This window comes from Phaenicophaeus curvirostris, chromosome 3 (genome assembly GCF_032191515.1).
Source record: "Phaenicophaeus curvirostris isolate KB17595 chromosome 3, BPBGC_Pcur_1.0, whole genome shotgun sequence".
In the NCBI taxonomy this organism is placed as follows: Eukaryota; Metazoa; Chordata; class Aves; order Cuculiformes; family Cuculidae; genus Phaenicophaeus; species Phaenicophaeus curvirostris.
In genome coordinates this window covers 24475077-24489100 of record NC_091394.1, presented here as the reverse complement: position 1 = coordinate 24489100, position 14024 = coordinate 24475077, and the positions used below count along the sequence as shown (strand labels likewise).

General features: G+C 36.6%; 1 protein-coding gene across 4 annotated transcripts in view; it reads left to right on the top strand.

Moving 5' to 3' along the window:
* Window positions 1–14024, top strand: part of CDH12 (cadherin 12) — a 360422-nt gene that overhangs the window by 333660 nt on the left and 12738 nt on the right. For all 4 annotated transcript variants that reach the window (XM_069853514.1, XM_069853516.1, XM_069853517.1 and 1 more), the window contains exon 8: window positions 8664–8800. In XM_069853514.1, coding sequence (XP_069709615.1) covers window positions 8664–8800 — 137 coding nt within the window. The remainder of the gene's footprint in view (window positions 1–8663; window positions 8801–14024) is intronic.

The window sequence follows — 14024 nt, the reverse complement described above, 5'->3', positions numbered from 1 at the left end:
TCTTAAAAGCTGAGGGGGGTTCCACTCGGACTCATTTACACCCTGTCTTTTGGCATTCACTGTGCCCATTGATAAACTTACTGATATACATCCAGACACTCATCTGTGCATGCCCTTTATTCACCTAAAATGAGCCAAGCAAGAGCTATGTGCTCCTCTTCAACAATTGTGAGATGAACCCTCTGGTGCCTGGGTGCCTCAGTGAATGCAAATGGTGGGTCCTTCCTGCTATGGACAGGATGAAGGTGGAAAGAACAGGGCATAGGCAGCAGTGCAAAAGATTAATGTACACCTTTCAAAATCAGAGGTGGTGTTCAGGGCCTATAATTTGCAGTGCTGGCAGAGAAAGTGCTCTTCCACTTTCCCACCATAGCAACATTGACTGCTAAGACTGGAGTGAGGGAATTAAGTCCAATGTGCTTTCTTCTACTGCTGCTTACAGTCCAAACAACTGAGCCTCAATTAAACAGAGCTTTCCCTCTGCCTGGCTGTCTTGCTGTTCTGCTTGATTAATGAGGCAGGAAAAATAATGTTAAAACTGAATAAAAACAATGCATTTTCCAATTGACAATGACTTTTGATAAGCTGGTAAGGAGAAATGCAGAGCAGACAATGGAGTTGACTGAAGAGTTTGATAAGTAAATGTACAAAACCTTTAAGGGGAGAGCACAGGAATTTGTAGACAGGCAGAACTGGCAGTTAGGAAGACCTGGTAACTGAACTGCAGCATGTTTTATTACCTGTATTTCTTAGCATCTTTTACTAAAATTCTTACGTAAGATTTATAAGGTTTATGAAAAGTCCCTTGCTTGACTCTGACCCATCAGCAGCCACTGCTTCTCTGTCGATTAGTTCTGCATAATGGCTGATTTTCTCCAAAGGAGCAAAATATAATTTATTTACTCTGGCATTACTCATTCCAGACCAGATAAGCTACTGACTGATAAAATCACTAATATTTCACTCTCCTGATTAAGAATGAAGTATGCAACCCTGTACAAGGGATTGTGAACCCAGCCATGTAGTATGCAGAAGACAAACTGGGTTATTTTTTCATGTGAATGATTGTGTGTTATATGAAAGGCATGAAGACAATAAGTGCAGAACATACTGATAAGAATTCTTTGCTCCTTCTCCCAAAAGGTAGCAAATTTGTCTGTCATTCTCTAAAGCATTATTATCTGATCTGCAGTATGGACAAGATTTGTTCCGCGAAGACTGGAGTACAGCTTGTGAGATATCAGTCTGGCTGAACTATGGAAAAGAGGACAGAGGAGTTCAACAACTCGTTTGGGGTTTTTCAAAATAATCTAAAAATTCTCTGCTTGCTAAGCCAAAATATTTTAACAAATACAAATCTATCCTTTCACTAAGAGACTAGATTAATTACTCCAGAATGTTAAACACTCAGCTTGGATTATTACAGTAGCTTTACATAGTGCTAAGTACCCTCAAAAAATCTATACAAATTTGTAGAGAAATAAGACATTTTGAGTGGAATGATCAAAGAAAAGTCATGGTAAAACTCTCAGAAATATTTTTATGTATCAGTATATTGAGGGGTGTATTTAAGTGTGGCAAGTGTGATGTGGCATAATTTGAAAGACAATTCTGTCACTTATATATAATTTCCTACATGAGCATCCCTAGTTTTTGCAACCTTTGAACAAAGCAATGATACTAAGACTTCTTCCTAGGCTCACTTTGTTGGTTTTGTATTAATATATGGCAGTAAAGGCACTTATAGCAAGTTAGACCAACTACCTTGTTTGCTTAGGTTTTGATTCCATTTTGAGACCCTCATTTCAAAACATTACTCATGAGAGGTTTATTGGCATCAATTCTGCAAGTGCAACTTCCCATTAAACCAGTTTGTAAAGGAGATTAGGTAAGAAACCAGCTGAAACCAAACTGCATCTTTACAAACTGGCCCATTTCGTTTTAAAAAGAAATTGCATTTGGGAGAACTGGTGGACTAATACTGACTGGAAGCAGTAAGCAAGATGAGGGTAGGAGATAATAACTTAACCTGAAACAGCATCAGAATCCCTTCTGTGATTGTGTCTGACTGGGCACTTAAGAGAGAAGTTACGTTAATATATAACAGCACTAGTTAGATAGTACTGAATTGTGGCACTGCTTCCTTTTCGCATTTCAGCTACGGTTTGGGTTTTGTTTGTTGGGGTGTTTTGTTTGTTGGTTTGTTGGGATTTTTAATACTTGCTTGTACCCTAAACCTTCATCCTGGGGAAAAAAAAGTTAAGCACTGAGATTATTATGTATCTGCATGGATAGGGCTCCTCTGGGATCCAGCTGGTATCCACAGGATTACCCAAAAGATAAGATCTGACAGCAAAGTAGTCAACATTTCCTTTGATTTGACCTCCAGTACCTCAGCAGTGTTCTGAAGATGTTCAGCAACGCTACAGAAAACTTCTACTCCAATTAAAGGAGATGGCTTAGTGAATTATTTAAACATATAAACAAAAAAAGGTAACCTAGCAGAACAGCATCTTCCACTTTGGAATATTACCACATCCTATATATTGTTTGGTCAGTGACAGGAAAATTTTACAGCAAAACTTTAAATGTTAGTTTACTGCTATTAGCATTAGATTTCTGGAATAACTATGAATATATAAGATCACATTTCATTTGACAGTAGAAAGGTTCAAATGAATTTGCTTCCCCTAAACAATGTGTAAGTGTACTAAAACCAGGGTATTAAAACTAGGAGTTATGCAAAAGAGAAGTCCTGTTTCCTTACATTAAGAAATTTATTTCTTATATTGAGTTCTATTCAAGAAGATGTATTTTTATATTATTACTTTTATCTAGTCTTTTATACATCTAATAATTTGTGCACTTATAGTACAACAGTTGCTGAGCTGTACAGTAGAGCGAGCACTTAAAGAGTATGAGAAGGAACTCTGTGGTTGTTTTACCATAGGGTAACGTGAATGATATGCAAAGATTATTGTTCTACCTTTCTAGAAATTTCCCTTACTGCACAGTCTCCATTACTTTACATAGCTTAGCTTTGTGGTACCAAGTGACAGAACTCTTATCATTCCTTTTGTGTGCAGTATAATATACATCACTGCCAGAAAGAATTATATACATAACATATATTTTCCCTTTCTTAATTTTGCCTCTCTGCTTCACAAAATAATATCTTTCCTTTTTCAGTGTTTAAGCCCTTCATCTATCTGTAGACCATTATCATGCCTCCCTTTTGTTATCTCTTATCCAAGCTAAACATATTTTAGTTATTTTAATCTTTCCTTATAAGATTCCTTACTTTTCTGTAAAATCCCTCCAACTTGTTGATAGGTATCTAGTGACATGATGCCCAGGACAAAATTCTGTTGTAGAGGTGTCAATTTCTCAACACTTGGTTGTATGCAATAATATTTTCCAGCAACAACACAACCGTTCCTTTGGACTTTTGTGTAGTCAACTCACACTTAAAATCTCATTTGTCTTCTAGTTCCTCACCCCTTTTGTCACTCCTGTTTTACAGGTTTATTTCATCTATTTAATTATATATGTATTGGAATTACAAAAATCCTACCTGATTAATTCCCAAATGAATCTTATTATGTTCCATTTATATTTCTAATCTTTTTTGTTCCATCTGTTATTTCTGATGTAATGGGTGGTATTTAACTGTCTCAAGTTGGCATAAACTTTGAATAACATTTAGCTGCAGTTCAATATTTAAATAGAACCTAAAATGAATACCATTTAAATAATTTAAGTTTGTATAGATAAAGAAATTATCATCACATTACAGCAAATTGTTATTTCATCCTTCATCTGTCTTTGCAATATTTTTCTCCCCAAAATCATTATTCTATCTCACTAGGTACCAGAGTAAGGAATGTGCTTTACATCAGTAAAGCATGAGTAGAGACAAGTTTAAATATTTTCATAAAGCACCTATAACAACCATATTATTTGTCCCTCTCAAACTAAAAAAAAATCAACAGGAATTTTTGACGAAATGTCTACTCAACAGAAGTATTTTCAGTTTCAATTCTCTCAGAGTGGTCAAACCAAAACCTTTCAGGTGGGTAATACTAAGCAAAACAGGTTCAAGCACCAAAATACACCAACAATTCTGCCTGGACTGAGAAAGTCACACTACTTAAGTTGACTGAGATGCCCAAATTGAAACCTGCATTTCACCCAGTTTCTCAGGTATCTGCAAGGTGACCCAAGTGTTCTCAGAGGCATCTTGGCCCATCTGAGAGCTGCAGGCACCTCCTTCTTCTGCCACTGACTGGCCATAGGAGCTTTTCAGAGTGGCTGGCCAAGGATGCAGTGCTTGGGGAAGGTCAGAAGGGACTGGTGACCCAATAAAAGAGCATGTTCAGTGCAATTAAACTTAAAAAGTCCCCATCCAGTCAAGACACTACAGAAACTGGAAAGGAGGATCTTTTCTCTTTTCAATATGGTTCTTTTACAGCGAAATATATTAAGTACATATCTGAAGCTGGGAAAAATTGTGGGTTGGAAAAGCGTGGCTGAAAGCACAGTTTCTCTTAGAAATTATATTGCTTTGTATCCCATCCTGTCAGGAATTTTCTTACCTCTATAATGCTTCATTCCAGTACTTGAGTTTGGCAAACTGTATTTGGAGTAATAAGATGCTTCATAAACTCGGATTGGCAGCTAAATTATTCTGTTCAGAGTATAGACAGAACATTTGTGGCTTGGGTTTTCTTAGATTCACCATCTGGGTCTGCTAAAGTTACAATTTCACAATAGAAATTGAAATACAGATGAGAATATTTATGCTGATGGGTAGCACTGATAATGAAGGACAACTCTTCATCAAGTACAAGCACTTTATCATCTTTTCGAAGGATGGTTGCAAATACTATGCCCTATTTGTGGAGCAGTAAAAGAAAAGAGGAAGCTAGTAATTAAATGTTAAATGTGATACAGCTCACTTAATTAGATGACTCCTTTCAATTTTTTGTTTTAATTCTAATATACTTTACAGCTTCAGATGATTTTCTGTATTGTGTGCTGCTGTAGCATGACTAAGGCCATGATCTGTGCTTCCCTCCCCTGCTTACCATACAAAGAGTGAAAAAAGGTGTCGACAGCACCTTTTTTTCATTGTTCTCTCAGTATCTTTGACAGGTCAGAGCTTTTCTGATACCCACCATCATTACACCTTAGCATTATCTAAGGAAAACTCCTTAAGAGTTTTACTTCTGTGGCATTTGACCTTAATCCTCCTAGTTAAGCTTTAAAGTACACATTTATGTATGTCTTTCTTTGCTCATTTCCTGATCTGATTTGTGTGTCTGAAATGTCATGACAAGTTTTAAGAACTGCATATTCCATTTCAGATGGTTCTGAGCTTAACTGTGTTATTATACCATTAGTCTCTGATAACTTCCAGTCTAAAATGATGTCAAAGCAGCTTGACTAAGACCTGGATGCTGCTTTTCAATATGGATGGATGTCGCCACCAGGCACATGTAAGCACAAGTATGGAAAAATACACCATGGTGCTTCAGGGATAGGAATGTGTCACAGAACACCTTGATACAACGCAGCTTTCACTGTAACAAGATTGTGCATCTGCTAAATTTTTCTGGTACCTCTTAATTCTCTATTACTTTTACTTTCTCTACATTCATGATATCCTCTTCAAAAGATCTGAGAGTGCTTCCATCACTAGAATAATCCCAGCAATGAAAGCCATCTTGTCAGAATCATAGAATCACTATGTCAGAAAAGACCTTTGAGGTCATCAAGTCCAACCATACCTGTCCACTACTAAATCATATCCATAAACACTTCATCTACTTCTTCTAAATACCTTCAGGGATGGTGACTCAACCACCTCCATGGGCAGCCTGTTCCACTTCTTGATAACCCTTTCAGTGAAGAAATTTTTCCTAATGTCCAATCTGAACCTCCTCTGGTGTACCTTGAGGCTATTACCTCTCATCCTATCACCTATGACTTGGGAGAAGAGACCGACACCCACTTCTCCACAACCTCCTTTCAGGTAGTAGTAGACAGAGATAAGGTCTCCCCTCAGCTTCCTCTTCTGTAGGCTAAACAACCCCAGTTTCCTCATCCACTCCTTATAAGACTTGTTCTCCAGCCCCTTCACCAGCCTCGTTGCTCTTCTCAAAGGTGTCCTTAAGTCCTTGAAAAAGCATAAAAAAAGAGTACTTTGTGACAGTCCTCTGGAGGCAATAAAATGCTATCAGAGAGCTGAGAAGACAAACTGATATTGGGAAACAACAGTGGCTGTAATATTTGTTTAGCTGGTGGAAGTATCAACAAAATATTTTATTTGTGTGCATATGGAATGAAAAAGAGATTTAAGTATGAAACCATAATCGCATAGGTTATTCATTATGAAGGTAATACTAGCAAGATTAGTATACTCAGATGAATTTTGTAAAACTGAAAAATACAGTTATTACCTTGTATAGGACCTTGTAACTTTCTCTCAAGGTCCCCTTTTTAAGCTTAGCCCAAGCCACAATATGCTTTCCTCTGTGAATTTGCCAACAGGTGGTGAAATCCTCACTAAGGGCCAATTCATGGTCAGATAAATGCATACTCTTTATTGCACTCATGCATAAACTAAAAAAAAAAAAAAAGAAAGAAAAGATTGTAATTTGGTGTGAGTGTTGCATGCTATGACGTTTTATATAATTCTTCTGTTGTATTGGGTCAGCACAGCTGTCACTATCAAGACAGAACAACAAAGAAAGAATTGGCAAGTTCTACAAACTTTTGGTGAGAATGGATCCTACTGTTCCCAAGACTATCCCTGCTAAGCGGGGGAAGTCTTCCCTCCACATTTTTGCGGCCAAAACCAACAACCCACCTCCTGAGATTCACAGCCTCATTAACCTCCTGCCACCTCCCATCCCTCCTGAGCATGTTGTCAAACATGTTTCCATAGCAGCGGCAGGATAGCTGTCCAATTCTTTTATTCATAGTATAACAGTTTAAGGCAATTACCACTGTCTGCTTGATGGCTCAGATTTCCTGTTATCCTCACAAGGTTGATCTACTGTCACTCATATATTCAGCAGTGCTCCATTAAGCACTTGCTATCTTCTGTGCTACAGCTAAAGCCGACATAGTCTTCCCCATTGTCCTCTGCTCTTCAAAAGAAGATGAGCCCTCTTTTCAATAAGTAAGTCTGTGCCAGTTCTCCCTAACTTTTCAAGGAGAGAGCTGCCTCTTGGAGTTAGTGCAGTTATCTGTGATCTGTGTTGCAGGGACTCTGAGCAGTCAAAACAACTGACTTCAGTTGCTTCAAACTGCTAGACCGTGACTAGAAGACCTAGACAGCTGTCGTAATACCAGCATTTCAGCAGTGTTCCTCTTTGTGTCACAATCTAACAAAAAATGTCAGGCTGTATGTCTTAGATACCTGGGTTTATCTCTGGAAAGTTACTGATTTTTCTGGTTAGAGAACCTTATTCCATTCCTTCTCTTTCTGAAACATTTTTTTCAACTATAAGACAGAGCTCAGACAATACTCTTGGCCTTAGAAAGAGACTGACTCTGTCTGTAGTGCTTATAAAGAATCTCACCTTGAACATCAGACTGTGTGAAAGAGTGGTTTGGTGCTGCAAAAGGAATCTACATTTCCTTTAGGGCCTCCCCCGAAATGACTTTCCTTTGGCATGTTCCAAAAATTCCCATTTGAAAAGCAGCCGGATGGGGTCCCATTCACCTTTTTAGTAAGCATTACAGACTTACTGAGGTATCTGGGAAGAGCATATGTACAGAAGAGCCGTCTGTTTGTTTGCAGTTTTTCCTGTAAATATTAATATTTCAGGCAATAAATCTTCAATATTTCCTCCCACTTCTCTTACCTTTGTAGTCTAATCAGCATATAGTGGCAGAAGGAAGAGATGTTTTAAAGAGAAGGACAAATTTATAAGCACATATCTGCTTTCTATTAAGTCCTCGATGGGGAAAAATAACAAGTAAGCACACATTTTGAGTTTTGAATCCGTGTTAACACTTTTTAGCAACAAAGCCTCAGGAGAATTTAAAAAAAAATGATATTCCTTGCAGCTCCAGTGAAAGTTGCCTATTCTTCTCAAGTACAAGTAGCCTTTTATCGCTCCTATATATGTGGGGGGAATAATCATGCTCTTCTCCATCTTCCATTCTAACATCTCTTCAATAGACAGTACCAACACCCTGTATATGTGCACCAGGACACCTCTTGCGAGGCCAGTGGGGCTACTTCCAGCATACTGCAGCTACACATGTATGTAAAGAGAACAGATTTGATCTACTTTTCATCACTTCTCATACCTTAAGCACTATTTCACATAGCTTTTCTCCTTTTCCCTTTAAACTTGTTTAGTGCTCTCCAAAGTGATCAAGGTAACAGAATTAGTGCAACCACTTCTTGAGAACTCAAACATATCAAATAACCTGAACACCAGAATTCCTAAATCTTTTTTTATTTCACATTTTCCTTTGAACATTCCAACTCTAAAAGCCAAATAAACAAATAATTCTTTATTATCTTCTTCCTGCAAGGATGGTAAGTGAAAAAATAACAAAACTTGAGTGCTAGACTGCTGTTATGATAAATGAGTAATCTTAGCATATTTGCATCTACTTTGTTTAATGTTCTTCACATACAGATATTTCATCGATTGGAAAAGTGATGTGGACAGCTACTTTACAATAGATGCTACTGAAGGAACCATTGCTACTAATGAATTACTGGACAGAGAAAGCACCGCACAGTACAATTTCTCTATAATTGCAAGTAAATTTAGTAAGTATGACAGAAAGCGAATTAATATGCTAATGTGGTGGGTTTTTTTTTTTCAGGATGTAGTGCTCAGGCATAAATGTGCTTTGAAGAGAATATGTATTGTCCAAAGATTATTTAAGAAGGCCTATTAAATATTTTGCCAGAAACACTGTAAGGCTAAGTGTGATGTTCACACAGCCCTGTAGTAAGTTTTTCTAGTAGCCCTCATGTAGGCACAGTTCCCTCAGAAGCTGAAAAATATTTTGTCAGCACAAGGAGCATAATAAGCTGTATAGAGACTTTCCAATTGCTATTTCTGATTTTGTCATTCACTCTGCATAAAATTAGGTTAGTCAAATAAAATGCCTGTCAATCTGCATTTTGAAAGTTGAAAAATTTAAGGACTCATTCAATTCTCAGACAAAAAGTACACTAAGAATTAATCAAGATTTCAAGCCTTAAATGAATTAATCTGTGTACTGCATCTCTGCTCTTGTGTTTTCTCTCTGCCCAAGACTTTATACCTAACCATTTATTTTCTTTTCCAATACAATTTGTGCTGAGTTTTTGGGGTTATTTTGTTTATTGTCACTGTATCTTCTCCTACATAGCACTTCATTTTTTTTATTTTTTTTTTTACGAACTCCCTTCTTCCACTATGTTATGTAGGTGCAATTTTCCTCATTGCCATCCTTCTCTGTGGTATTCCTCCTCTATGATTCTGCCAAAAAAACCCCACCCATAGGCATATAACATCCTTTGATCTTACGTAAAGGCCACATAAGTCTTTCTGTTGACATCAATATGCTGTAGAAGAGGAGTTCTGCTGTATTTCCTTTTCATTCTGTATTGCTTATGTGACCAGAAATGCAAGTTCCTAAAGCAAAGAACATATTTTGCTCAATGTGTTGCTTGGCACTGTGTCTCAAAAAAATGATACATGCTACTAACAGGAAGAAAGAGATTTTGGAAGCAGAGAAGGTATTCATTATTTAAAATAATAATAAAAAAAACCCCTCACTTTATATTATAAAGAACCATAGGCTGCCTCCCTGGAGCTTGAAAATGTAATGATGACACCACTCAAATTAAAATTTGAATCTTGTCCATAGCTTGGAAAAAGAATACACTGACAGAGCAAACCAATCTATCACAAGTGACTGAGTATATGGACATAGAAGTGTATGCGTATATTGACAGAAAGTCCAGTAATTTGTTTGGAGGGAAACTGAAAGGCAGGTATATAGAGAGGCAAGGTCTCACCATGGTCTAAGTTTCATTGGCAGACAGAGAAAATTTGAGATGTATAATTTTTTATGCAGTAAGGAAGCAGTTCTAGTAAACTTGCTGTGAATCCGTTTATTATTCCCAAGAAGAATTAAAACTAGCTAAAAACTCGAAGTCTACTTGCCTGTGCACACTGGCATTGCTATCATATCCCTACATGTGGAAAATGATGCTAAGGTCATGAGGAGGATTGCATGGACTCCTCTGAGCCTGTGCCTTAACCCTGAAGCCTTCTAAATGATTATTCTCCTTTGCCAGTTAAGTCTTGAAGTAACATTATGACTTTTGAACAATCATTACCTTTCAATCAATGGCATGCAGTTTAGATAGCTAAACATAGCAGCAGACAATTGATGAATGTAAATGTAGAAACGAGTGTAACATTTTGACTTTTCCTACAAGCTGTTAAATCTCAGTATTATTAGCACTAAAGCACCAGAAGTTATAATTTTTAGAGGAATACATTTCAAAAATAAGGCAGAAAATAATTACCTTGTGCTTCCTTCAATTCAGTAAAAACGCTGAAATGTAAATTGACTCTCTGAGAGTATGAGTCTCCCATACTAACTCCTAGCACATGCATGTGAATTGTCCACAAGGCCACTAGTTATCCCAGGCCAAAATTGCACCAAGGGCTGCCATGAGAACATAATGGTATAAAAAATCACAGTCCAATGCTCAGAAAGTTCCCCAGCATGCTGCCTAATTACAGAGTATGGAAATGGTTTTTGCATCTTATAATAGAAGAAATACATAAAAGGCATAAAATCTTATTTCTGCTTTCCCATTCTCAAGGTGCTCGTTAGGCTGAAAATAAATATGAAGTCATCATAATCCTTCCTGTCCAAATTATCTTCCCAGCTCCTCTAACTCCATGCCTAAATTTCATGAATGCCAAAGAAACCTCATCTTAAATCTCAAAATAGGGTTTATCTTCTGCATACAATAACAGTGATAAAGGAATCACCAGTTTTCCTCAGTGGTCTTTATTTCTTTTCTCATTTATCTTGAATTTTTACAAGTTCATTAGTCAAAATATTTTATATATTTTTGACTAATGTGATATCCTTGAAGCATAAAGATGTTGACAGATGATTGTATTCGAGCAAAACAAGGAAGCAGGGTTGACAGTGTCTTACAGACAGGAGAACTGAGAAAGGAAGAAGTCAACTAATTTGCCTGTATCTTACTGGCAGAATTGAAACTTGTGATCAGTTCCTTCATTCCTAGGCTAATGATTTAACCAACTTGTCTCCTGCTCTGGGTAACCTGGGATTAAAAGGCACAAGCAGATATTTTCAGTGATTTACTGATATCAGCATTCACGTCACTGCTGTGCTTACAGGGCTCAGAAAGACATGATTTTGAGACAGACAGATGATAAAACAAAAACAGAGAAAATGGAGGTCAAGTCTGAAAAGTGGTATTTGAAATGAAATTCTTCATCCTTAGTCACGTCAAGTATTGACAGTCTTTGTAACTGTATATGAATTCAAAGCTGTACACAATCTTTTTTAATTTTTCCTTTATATACATGAGTAGTTATACCAATATCAGTGCAAACCAAAAGGAAAACTAATCACATAAAATGAAACCCAGAAGTAGGTCCATCTTGTGCTGTAGTAATTCTTCCTACTTTCATGTTTAATTTTTGCTGACCCATGCAAGGTAATTTGCTGACCCATGCAACGTAAAAATCTACCTTGCCAAAACAGTTAGCAAGAAAATATCTTGGCTTCTAACATGTCTTTCAAAGAATCATAGAAAATAAACCACAGATCATCAATGAGAAATAAATGCCAGAGTAATACTCATATTTGTATATATTTCTAAGGCATGCTATCCTGTTGTGATATTGAGTGAAGGCAAAATGTAAAATCTCTTCATTAATTTAAAAAATATACAGTCCCAGAATCATAGAAGCATAATATCATACAATCATAGACTCATAGAATCGCAGAATCATAGAATAGTTAGGGTTGGAAGGGATCTCAAAGATCATCTAGTTCCAACCCCCTGACATGGGCAGGGAGACATTCCACTAGATCAGATTACCCAATAATGTGCACACTGTTCCAAAAACTTGAAAAAAAATATATAAGATACTTCAAATAAATAGAACCCAAAAAGTCTACTTATGGAAACTGATAAGTTTAATAGAAATTATAAAGATCAGCTCATATCTCCTATGTACACGATGCATACATTTTTAATACATTTATTCTTTTCCTGGAAAGGTATTGTTAATGTATTTATGAGAGGAAACAGACTAATGTCTGTACCTGTGCTTTCATGGCAAAAAATGGATTCCTAATGAGTTTGAACAATGTATCCTGAACTCCTGTTGTTCAGGGGATGTTCACCTTAAAATAAAGACAAGAAAACAAAGGAAAACCTGAGTTTCTTCACATGAATTTCTGTATTCTTTGCAGCAGGTACTGCTGGGAGGGAAGTTTTAAGTTATGTGGTTTCTTCCAGTAACTGCATGAACAGATCCAATCTCTGTATGCACTCAGAGTCTGAATCCTGCCCTCTACTGACTAAAATAACTTCTTAGTACTTTTCTGTTTGCTATTATACGAAGGAATCAAGCAAATATGTAGACTTCTTCTGATCTAAATACATGTGAAGGACTACTACCTAACGCCCAGCTGCTAGACAAAACTCTGTCTTCACTTATACTACACAATGCCTTCCCCCACATTCTGTCAGATGCTGACTTGCACATGAATGAGGATTAAAAGATATTACTATATATTGTCACTATTAATCAGATATTTTCATAGAAACAAACTACAATTATTCCATTTTAGATTAGGATGGCCATTTTATCCACTACGTATAAACAGGTAAAGCTACTTCTAATTGCAGTTGGTCTTAATTAGCTAAGAAATCATCAGACAATACCTTTTCACTTTGACAGAGGCCACTTGAAAACACTTCATTTAGTCATTACTAAGAAAAAGAAAGAAACCACATAAAATTTCTACAGTACCACCATGAAGAAGCTTTGCCCCTTGCTGTGCTAGTTATGGAAAAAAGAAATGCAAAATCTTATACAAACAGTGAAGTAGCAACACATGCAAAAATTTGAAGGGTCCATTTATGTCTAGAGATTCAAGAAAACTGTTGTTGTACTTAACCATGACACCATGCTACATGTAAATCCTACCCCACTCTGATTCATAGTACTGATTTCTTGAATAGGTAACTATGTCTCCATAATGGCTACCGCTTTTCCTAAATGCCAAAGGAAAACTACCGTTTTGACTTACCAGCTAAACTGGTTTTTATGTATCTGCTATCTTACAAAGGGTCCAAACATAAAGTGAAAGAGAATACTGTGTGGTTTGTGTTCAGCTTCCTTTCTATCAGACACTGCATATGCAGTTAAATTTTGTTATAAAATGTATCTAGTGATTGATGAAGATTATCTGCATTGGTAGGACAACGCAAAGAAGCATAATGTTTATGGGTTTTTAGCATTGTTTTTGCATGAAAGTATTTGCTGCTTGCAAATACTTAGGTAAAGAAATGTTACAACATAGACTAATGATTTAACCACAACTTGAATGCTAACTCTACATGTTTCACTGCTAAATTTGTCATTGGCTTTGTCTGACTTCCAGTATGACTTTTCTTTAGATATTTTTCTCTTACTTTTCTCCATCTTCTAAATGGGCATGCTCCACTTACCACCTTAATGTCTTCAAGCTATAAACAGCATTTAAGTAGCAACTATTGATTTTCGGCATTCCATTGTGAAAAGCATAATTGAGTTTTAATCATTGGAAGCATTTTCCACGGACTCCATAAAAATTAATCTGAGGAAAGTTTGCATCTTTAATTACAGGTGCAACTTTAAATTCTTTAATTTATGCTTTTATCATGTTGATTGATTCCATATTCCACAAAGAGTAATGGATCAATGTTTGGTACAAAATGATAAGAAGTTTAC